The 11,214-nt window shown below is 36.9% G+C and overlaps 1 protein-coding gene across 1 annotated transcript; it reads right to left on the minus strand.

The window, feature by feature from the left end:
- Nucleotides 1-494: 494 nt before the first annotated feature.
- On the minus strand, nt 495-11,181 carry BBS5 (Bardet-Biedl syndrome 5). The gene is made up of 12 exons (XM_064434534.1): nt 11,050-11,181; nt 9,783-9,865; nt 8,929-8,994; nt 8,035-8,084; nt 7,382-7,509; nt 6,368-6,503; nt 5,294-5,389; nt 4,722-4,784; nt 3,868-4,002; nt 3,673-3,756; nt 1,967-1,990; nt 495-1,857 (listed from the first exon to the last, which is right to left on the minus strand). The coding sequence occupies exons 1-12, from the start codon at nt 11,109-11,111 to the stop codon at nt 1,756-1,758; spliced, it is 1,029 nt and encodes a 342-aa protein (XP_064290604.1). The 5' UTR covers nt 11,112-11,181; the 3' UTR covers nt 495-1,755.
- Nucleotides 11,182-11,214: the final 33 nt, after the last annotated feature.

Here is an 11,214-nt window from a genome sequence, read left to right on the forward strand (position 1 = left end):
ATGATTTGACATGAGTAAGGACAGCAGAATCTGACCCTCAGTGAGATAGCTATGAGCAAGATTGCACAGATACATGTTACTAAATATTCTGAAATAGAAATATTATTAATCGAGTTGTCAGTTTTAACTACTGTTCACTTTTTCAGAGTTGCTTAATACAGCTCATTGCTGCAGTCACAAAGATACTAAAAAACTCCATAACTTTGTATCAATTGCCCTTGTTCTAAGATTATTTTTATACATAACCATATCACATATACAATTTCTTCAGATATTAAGGCCTCGAAATTTTGGGCTGCTTCTTAATAGCCATTTGGTTTTAAATCAAACACTACCATTTAGACATAAAATATGCGTTTTTTCAGGTAAAGTTTTGCTTTCCAAAATAATTCAAATTGAAGTCCCCACCCATATGGTAAAATGTTATTTGAATGTAATGGAAACAGGATCAAAATACAAAATACAACTACTTGAATACAAGATTTACAACAATATATAATATTATCAAAGTTTATTGAAGTAATGACTGCTTTTCAATATAGGTTGTATTTCATTAAAGTATACTTTGAAAGATTTTCTACAAACACCAGTACTACATTTGCACCACAGTTACTTTAACAGTCAGCTGCTGAAACAACAGCTGAGAGGACAGCTCATTTGACTTTTTCCATTTATAGAAAACAGCACAGAGGTTTTATCTCACTAGAAAACGTAACAGCTGTGTCTTCCTTTAAACAATAAATGACTCATTTCTCTGTAACACATAACATCATAAAAGGTCTAATGACTCACACACTGAAGCTATTTGCATGTGCCCTGTTTTCTAGATCATTGCTTTAAAAAGTGCTCTAGCAAAAACAAACAAACAACAACTGTAAGAGGATATCTGGACTACAATTAAATACTTGGAATAATACATGCTGAACATTTAGCAAAATTATGATATATGAAAGCTATTATTTGGAACAGAACTGCTTTTGCTGAAAGCTATCAATAACACAGCCAATATGCCTACATACAAAGTGTTCTCTTTATGATGGTATTTCTGTGTTGCAAATCATTAAACAAGTTATGGAAATGTAATTCAAACACAATCATTATGGGAAAGTACATCACTCTGTATAAATACATGAATACTTAAAACTGAGCATCAAACTGCATACCCCACACTGCCCTGTCTCAGGCAGTGGTCTCCATGTGCAGAAAAGAAGAGACTTCTTCTGACATAGTGCTGTGTAAAATGGCAAGCAGTGCCTGGTCCTGGCAGCCAAAGGGCAATACACAAACAAAGAAGCCATGAAGTTATAAAAAGAATGGTGGCTACCTGCCATAAAATGGTGTCTGAAACACCATGGTCCAATCTGTGTTGTCAGGGCAGGGAGAAAGAGGGCAGTCCTGAAAAGAGTGGAGGTTACCAGTGTGTCAAACGGCTCTAGAGCCCCGGTGCCCCCAGTGTGACAGGCACAGCCGTGCCCGGCACGGGGCCTGCAGGGGCAGCGCTTCCCGCACAGCGGCTCTCGCCCGTGCTTGGACAGGCAACACAGGAAATGCCCAGCTCTAAAGCATACAAGGTTTTTGAGTGACCGTGCTTTTATGACATAGCCTGAGGGCTTATTATATAATATTTGCCTGCTCTTTAGCTTTGGCGTGTTCTTTCTCTGCTACTCTGATATTTCTAAATTATCTTCTACAGATCTAAATCCAGCAAGAACCGAGAGTTTTTCCCTGCTTAGGAAACAAACGTGCCAATCTAAATCAGGTCATTACTTCCCAGAGTCCCTGGAGTGTGAATCCATCCTTTAGCTTCTCTATTGCAAGTCCCAGTTCTTCTGAAAAAACAGGCTCCCGATCATGTTGCTTTTTGAATACGTGACATATAAGAGAAAATAAAGCAGAAGGCACTTTTTAGTTTCATTATCCCATTTTATCAACAGGAATTTTATAATATGAAAAAGTATCTCCTTACCTTGTTTTCATCAGCAAAGTAAGCCTGCAAAGGAAAACAAAAAAGAACCATGAAAACAGAAGTCTAAAAACCACATCTGCTAATAATTCCTTGGGGTCAAAACTGTATTGAGTAGGTCTTCCACAAGAATCCAGTCTATATGGGTTTTACTTCTATGTTAAAATAATTTACAAAAGGGTTCCAAGAGAATTTTCTGTTTTGGATTATAGATTAGATACCACTGGATTATGGTATTTTTCATTAAATACCAACCTCTGAAATTTCCATCATAATAAACACAGACTTTTTAAATGGCAACATTTTTGTATTACCTTTGTTACACTGACAAACACTTTATAGGGAATATTAATATGAAGACAAACTGACAGCATCCTGGTATCTTTTTGCCTCATGTGCAGCACCTTTTACTATTCAACATCAAAAACTAGCTTAAAATGTATAATATCAAAATTCAGTTGACATTATATTCCATCTAAGAAAAGAACACAGAGTAACAGAACAACTCCATAAACAGAGATGTGGGAAAGAGATACCATCTTTCCTATTCTGTGTGGGTGGAAATTGAGGCTCAAACTCCTAGGAATATCACATCTCTGAAAATATCCACACTCTAGAAATCTCTGGATCAGCAGGTTCTACATCCAAAAAGACCCCAGTCTTGCTTCAGCTGCCCCTGTGGACTGGTGAGGGTCAGCAAAGAAAGTGCTTTCCTGCAGCATCAAGGATTGTGGAATATTGGTGGGCAGCTGCTCCTCGGATCCTGGGCAACCTGTGTCTCTACAGCAACAACTTTCTAACCATTTTCAGCTTCCAGTTTTTGTTTGAGAATATACAAAGCACAGTTATTTAGCTCAGGTGACAAAGGCACCAATAGAGCAAACAGATCTCCATTAAGGAGAAGGTATGTCTTCAAATATGCTGAAGACTGAATAAAAATGTGCAAAAAGGAAAAGAAATAAGCCAAAAAGCTAGGAAAGAGGGAAAGGAAAAAACAAGAGCTTATCTGTGTTAGTAAGAGGCTGCAAAATTAAAAGGAGTGGAAATAACATTCCTGCTAGGCCTGTTAATTTATCAAATTTCAGAGATTGGTCAATGCATCAGAGCTACCACTTGAAAACATGTGCCACCTACCCTTGCAGTCAATCATGGAACCAAGTGTTACTGGTTTGCATACTAAGTTTGGAAATTTGTTGAAAGAGGGTCAATCAAGCAACCTAATTCATTTTAAAGTAAGTTTTCCAAAATACTGGGAGACATAATTACGTAAAATTATTGCTGCCTTTCTAAAAGTATTCCAAGTTTAAATCTTAGATAAATGTTGAGCATATAGATATCACCATCTATTCATCTGTTTTAAGAGAAGGTGAATTATTGTTTCAACATAATGTATCCGATTATATTGTACTGCTGATTGCCAAGCCACTCCCAATTTTAATGTGTTGAGAAACCACATACAATTATTTGTTTTAACATCTACTACTATTTATTTTGAGTAAGTCTGTTCTTAAATTAAAAATTCATATACAGAATAAATTCCTGTAATAATCAAGATGTTTAATAAAAGGCATGTTGATGTGTTTTAAATATAGAAAGTGCAGTTGCAGCTTATCTTTAACAGAGAATTACAGCTGTACATTGCTTAAATCTGAATAACCAAACAAGAAGGATTCTGTTTTTCTGTTTTTTTTTTTTGTGGAGCTGCTTACCACAAAAGCATCTGTATGTTCATCAGCTTCTATTTCTACATCATCTGGAACCTGCTCCACTGTTAGGTCTTCAAGGGGTTGAGGCTGCAAATTGTAACACTGTAGTAAGTAAATTTACGTATCTAATATGTTTAATATATTTTTATTATTGTTAACCCAGTATTGTATTTAATTTAAAATAAATAAATGGAGTACCTTTTCTTCCATTTCATAATCCACTCCAAATATAGGATTAGCTGAATAAACTTTGTGAAGTGAATTAATCTCTTTCACTGCCTCCTGTAGTTTCTCTACAGGGTCGATTTTAAAACCAAGTACATATCCTCCACTCTATATAACAGAGAAAAAAAGACAATATCTGTTTATTAGTGTTATTTTTTAAACATATTTTTCTCCTTGATAATGATTTCCAGTTTAATGATAGACATTTTCAGCTTGCTGAGAAAACTTGAATTATGGGTGAAATAAAAACAATGACAATGCTTCTCTATGAGGTAGGTAAGCTTTTAACCATTAGCCCATTATATAAAAGGGGAACAAACTCCTTATACAGAAAAACACAAGCAAACAAGGGTGGGACAAATTCACAAATGTATTAATGATTTATTCCCAGCCCCTCAGCAAATGTTGAGTCGGTTAGATCTTGAGGATGTTATTAAAGAAGCTTTCAGATACACAGAAATAATGAAAAATATTTAAAAGAGTAGTCTTAATTAAGTACAGAATTAATTAGATCCCAAAGATAATCTGTCAGAAGACAGTGTATTTGACAGTTACAAGTTAATCATGCTGGCCTATTGCTGCTTAGAGAAACTGTAACTCCCAATAGCCACATTGACCATAACAGACACTTAAAGCAGTGCAAAGAGAACTTTCTTAAAGTTTTCAAAATGCCACACAGAAGAAATGCTCTATGTAACTTAAAAGTAAACCCATGACATTTCAGAATTAGAGAAATATTGTATATAAAGATATTGCACCTAGAGAAATATTGTATATATGTATAATAAACACATAATTAATAGAAAAAGGCTTTTAAAGCTTCTTACCTGCTGAGAACTCTCTATCACAAGTGCCAAGCCAAACTTTGAGTCTCTCATTTTTATTGAACGCTAATGATAAAGAGGTATAACACTGTTAAAAATTTTCTAATTACTAGATAAAAATCTCATTGTTTCAATTTGTTCTTTTACAGTGTAATAATTACAATTACAGACTCTGGAAGCTTGGCTACCAGCATTCCCTCCCATTTACCATTACAAATCTGAACCCCTGAAACCTCAGGGAAAAGTGTTTTATTAGAAGTGATAACAATGGTAACAGTAAATTTCTGAACATCAGGTTCACAGATCATTAATCCCAGTGTATGTACGTGCCATGAAGCATCAGAGTAAATATTAAAAAGTTTGAAATACAAGCCATTTTCAATACCTGTACCTGCCCAGGAAATCACCCAACTAATCTGGACAGAAAAGAAAATATACCCTGTGGTTGATGCTAGAAAGACTAAATTCCTCTCTGAATGAAGGATATGAAATAAAACTTTGGTAAGCTGGGAGTTTTAACCAAGGATGTGAGCATATGCTGTTTCATTTTGAAAATGGTTGTGTAAGATACTTACGATTTGTAGATATGGTATGCTGACATTAAAGCTGTCATTCATATTTGCATGCCAAACTATCCTCACATTAGTAATAAAAAATGTTCCCAGATTTCCCTATTAAAGAGAAGTTATGTTAGAATTGCTTTAAGTACAGAGCTTTTTTTCCCAAACATGATGACTACTGCTATCCATTTATCTATAAGCAAGATACAGCTTCCTATTACATTTACTAAAAGTCTGATTCTTCCCTGCCAAACCCAATTGAAATGTTTCTATTGATTGCAAGGAAGCAGGCTTCCAGAACCTGAGTAATGAAAATAGCTGTGAGTGCCTACTACTGCAGCAAAGCTGGATCAAGTCACAGCCCAGCCAGCCTCATGGGAGTACATGAAGCATCTGAGAGCGTTATTAACTGTACAGATCTGGAATTGGCATGAAGCGTAACTATAAAGGCATGTGGGTTAAACTTAGGTAATTGAGGAGATGTGTGTGTGCCAAGGGAATGCAGAGGAAAGAACTTTTTAGCTTGTCAGAGTGGATCATATTTCTATTCTGGATTAAAACTGCACAGACAGAAATATCAGCTCCTGTTTTGTTTCACTGCTCCGGGAAATGCTTGCAACTAGTGCCCTGTAAAATAATAAATGTTTTCTATTTTTATCTTTAAGTTTATATTTTTTTAAGACACAGAATCCCTGCCAGTATTTTCAATTTTCATTAATCAAAAGACAATATAATCTTACTACTGTTTAGTCAAAGCTGCATGTAAACATACAAATATTCTGCAGAGCACTTCAGAAACATGGTTTTCTTTCAGTATCATACAGAGCTTTAGGCTCCTAAATATATATTTTTAACAAAAATTGTATATCTAGCTCCTGGAATATTAGCCAGGTCATGTAGAATTCAGGTTACCAAAAGGAGATTCTGTTGTAGTCAGTAGCAAATATATAGGATCAGTTTCTCTGCACGCATCAGCTGATGAGCAGCATTAAGGGTAATTCCTTGGAGGTTACAAAACTATAGTACAATTGCTAGATGAAAGCTGAAACATTTTAACTTTTCTATAGTCAATGTATTCTATTTCTTTACCTGGTCACTTGATAAATTCCAAACTCCATTGACTTTATCATATATTTGTTCTTGTGGTAACAATCTCAGTTGCTTGTTTTGAATCAATGCACTTCTCAGCTTCAGATCACGATACATTTTGGAAGTCTCATAAGCTCTGCAAAAAATATAAAATATGTATTAGTTCATACATAGTTCTGTTTTTCTGCCATCTTCGCCTTTTGTTTCAGTACAGATATGAAATGTTTATTTTCAGCTTTTCTTATCACCACATTGCACAAAAGTGAGAGTACTATTAAAACTTTTTCAACATAATTAAGTATATTCCAGCTTTCCTTAATGAAATTATCTTTAAACTTAACACAGGTTTTTAATGACTTTTTGATCTCCTGCAGTGTTCATGTCTATACTATTTTTTCTTTTCCCTTAAGACACTCATCACCCAGCCTCTACTGCAAAGCCTGAGTTCTCTGGGTCCCATGATATACATAGCATGGACACTAACAATCCTTTATTTTTCAGTGCCAGTTAAATCACAAACATCCAATATATATGACAGTATTCTATAGCTCTTAAATAGACATAACCCATGGTTATGTATTATGCACGCATTCATTCAGATGACTTGTCTTTAGGTGGGAAGCATACATTTTTTTGTAGTCAATGAAGAATTCTGACCAGATTTAACTCTTCATTTCCTTTACATGGTCTGAAATTATAGGAAATTACTGCACACAGAAATTGTAGCTAGAAAATGCACACTAAAATTAGCTCCTTTATACTCTTATTTGTTCAGATAGTTTATACACATGAGGTGTATAAATTGTGATCAATAAAGTATAAATACACATTCATTTTTATGATGTTCAGCTACCTACTAAAATTTGTGATCATTCTCCCCCTTCCTTCCAGAGATTGTTCTCTTTTGGGAAAGTTTTCTGAATGTTGAATATGGGCAGTCATATACTGTGTCTATCAGCAGTTGTAATCCCCCATATTGGAGTCCTTGATCAAACACTATTTTAAGCACACTACCTGTGCACAGCAATAACTGAAGTGAAGAGTCTGGGACTTCCAGGAACAACATTGGTAAATATGAACTCAAACCGAGTATTGTTACATTTAGTCAATATATACAGAGCTTCTGTCTGCCCTCGTAATTTCTGTAAGGAAAAAATGAAATTTTACATTTTGTCAAAATAGTAGCTTGATTGTACAAATCATAAATAATTTTCAGATATTGTCTAAGATAGTGTTTATAGAGGTGTAATCCTGATTCTACCACTAATCCACTGCTGTCTTCAACTGAACTTATTTTTCTTTTTGACCAACTAGCAGTTCCATCAACAGGAAAACTAATGCAGCCTGCCTGCTCTACATCTGCAATATCATGACTGAAACTGTATTTTTGGTTTTGTTACCATATGATTGCCCAGGAAATCTACTTCATCTTCCTGCTAGTTCTTTGTGGCAGGTCAAACAAACAGCTTCACAGTTGCAAGCAATTCCATTCAGGCTATGTATTTGAGAGCTCTCCACTTTTAAAACAAAACTTTTATTACTATTTATTACTATTCTTTACTGTTCTTGCAAGTAAACTTTCAGATTATTGTTGATATAGTGCAGTAAGTATAAGCAACTAATTACAGCTTCTTTTATTATTTTAAAAAGTATTTTTTGGAACTTACTGAGTTGGCAGTTCTTGTTGTTATATTTATAACACAGTTGTAACCGACAGCTTGAAAGTCAAGGGAGAAAAAAACATTGTTTTTAGAACAAGAAAAAATAAGAGTCAAAATTACAAAATATATTACTGGATTTTTTAGTGCAGCTTTGGACGGTATGTATGAGAATTACACCTTGTGGTTAATACCCTGGGTCCTCATCACAACCCTGAAGACTAATTTAAGCTAGAAAGGATCTTGGAAGGTTCTTTGGTCAAGTGCTGTTCTCAAATCAGGACCAAGTCTGGCTGCTCAGTGTACCAACCAATCCAGTAAGTATTTCCACAGAAGGGAATTTCACACTGAGCACTGGAAATAATTCATGTACAAAGTAACTGCATCCTGCCCCTGGTTCAGCTCTTTGAATTAAATATGAGCAAACATCTCACTGCTCATACAGTTTAAACTCACACAGTTAAAATGAATTTATTCAGAGTTTACAATTCTTAAACTGGAAAGGCAGGTACTTGTGGGGAATAAATACAGAAATGCAGAATGTGAATAAACAGGTGGCAACAAGAGCTACAAGTAAAGCAATGTATGATGAAGCTCAAACTTCTTCTAAAAAAGCACATGAATCAGATGGCATTATGGTATTATACATCGGCCAAATGAAAAATATGTCTCAAGAAATTAATGAATTTAATTTATTTTCTGATAAATTAACACAGACTATTGAATTTTACTATTTTGCTATGAATTATCATTGCATTCCTACATTATAAAGAGATTCATTAGTAACAAGTTTATTTCAGACTTTCCAGAGCAACACAGCTATACTTCAGTATTCTGTACTGAAATCAATACTTTGTGAAGGAATAGCAAGCCACCAGAAAGGAAACAAAAGGTAATACTTACAGAGGTTGACTCTGGGCAACGACAGTGAGCGCCAAATGATCCGCAAATTTGTCACAAGCAGTTTGCCTGGAGATAAAGAGTGTAGCTATTTTTAATCTAAATAAATTCCATTAAATGAAATATTCTGAAATAACAGGATATTCATTTCCCTTGAGAAGAAAAAGAAGACAAGCACAGGACACCCCACCAGAAAAATCACTAAAGCACTAAATACTTAAATGCTTAAAATGCTAGCAGAGAAAATTCAACAAGGAAGAAATTAAAGAACCTCTAATAAATACCAGCATTCCTCAAAATCAAACCAAGAACAGTTATTGATTCCAATCCAGATGCTTATAATAAAAATGTAGACACAATTAGTGCAGAACTGCTCTGGGGAGGAGAAGGGAAGGCAGTGAGTTAACTATCACAGCAGGACTCATGAAAAACCTCACCCCTTTGCCATATGCTAATTTATTCCACTCTGGACCCTGGAGAGCAGCACGTCCAACCCCCCTGAAGGGCCATGCAGCATGCTGGCAGCTTCAGCCCCTGCCTGCTAGGTATTCCTTACTGATTCAGTTAAAAACAGGGTGGGACAAGCTAAGCATTAAAGAGGATTACAGCAGAACAGCACCACACTGTTTATAAATGGATTATTCCCACCAGGCTTTCAATTCTAAGCAAATTCTGAGACAGGAATCATGTTCCTACAACTTTAAAAAAACATTCCAAGGCAGATCTGAGAAATAAGCAGGATCTCTTCTGTGCAACAGAGCACTGATACAGAGTTCAATGGGAACCTGACAGGGCTTTCATAAACCTACACAGGTTAAAGAGCAGAAAGTTCACAATTTCCCTGAATATGCAGTTACCTCTGTCTCCATTGTTTCCTTTGGTATCTTCAACAGACTCTAAGCAGTCTATAAGGACCTCTCCAGGTCTCATTTTCATTTGTCTAAAAAAAAGGGCAAATAATAAGATTTATCTTCCAAAAATAAGGTCATTTTTATTTCCCTGCTTCACTTTCCTCTGTTTTCTGCTCAGTACATCATGTAATGAAAAATCCACACATGCACACATACATACAAATCAACTTTACACACCTGAAATTGTCACTACATCTCATGGATGAAAAATATTAATATGTTTATTACTAAATTATAACTAAATAATAAACATAAATATATAAATATATTATATAGAAAGTGTGACCATGAAACCTATACCCCAAAATAAGGATAAAGTGTGTGGAAAATGGAGGAAAAAGAAAAAAAAAAAAAACCCAAAAAAAAACCAAAACAAAAAAAAACCCCATTTGCATTAATGTAATTTTTAGGGGATAGAGTTTTTTGCCTCTTTATGTAAATTCAGGTCATAAGGAGTGGAGCTAGGCTCAGGAAAGAAGAGATGCCAGCAAAGGAAATATCAGATGTATAAGGATATGTGAAATGCTCTGCTAAATTCCCACAAAGGGTGTGGTTTGGTTTTTCGTTTGTTTGGGTTTTTTTGGTGAAGTCTTCTATTTATCTGTTTATATTATTATTTTGCTTTATTTAACTGATCTAACCACTTAATTACATAACAACCAATGCAGCGTGAATTTTTGCTGTATTTTAGTCGTGATGTCAAAAGCGGCCAAAACTCTGCATGTATGGCACGACAGAAACAAAAAGTATTATTAAAATACGAATTTGGTGAAATACTGCAGGGCCGCCGCCCCGCTCCCTGCGGAGGATGCCAAGCCCTGGTAACAGGAGTGGCCCCGTCCCCGCAGACACACGCCTTCAGTTTGGTTGTACTTCTCAGGGCTAGAAAAAGCTCAGTTGAGAAAAGTACACACCCTTCCCTCAATCCTCCAGTGTCCAATCTTTTCTTTTATTCTCTCTTTATAGCTTGGAAACGGCGTGCGGACCCCACGCCGCCAGCTCTGCCCGCCCCGCTCCGCTCCGCCAGGCCAAGTCGCTCCTCCCCCGCCGCCGCCACACGGGGGCGCTCCCGGCCCACGCTGGGGCCCTCCCGCCGGCGGTCGGCCTCAGCGTGCGGAGGCAGAGCCCAAGCGCCCGCCTGCCGGCGCCGGGCGGGCCCCGGAGCGCCGCTGTGAGGGCAGGGCCGGGTCGGGACACGGCCACGGACACTCACTGCGGGGAGATGTCGAAGCGGACATCCCTGTCCTCCCACAGCACGTCCAGCACCCCGCTCATGGCCGCCACCCGTCCCGACGAGTCCGCGCGCTGCCCTGGCAACGGCGTGGGGAGGAGTTGGGGGGGGGTGGGTGGGGTCTCGCGCTCCCCCGGCGGTCGGGAT

This window comes from Passer domesticus, chromosome 10 (genome assembly GCF_036417665.1).
Source record: "Passer domesticus isolate bPasDom1 chromosome 10, bPasDom1.hap1, whole genome shotgun sequence".
NCBI classification, from domain to species: domain Eukaryota; kingdom Metazoa; phylum Chordata; class Aves; order Passeriformes; family Passeridae; genus Passer; species Passer domesticus.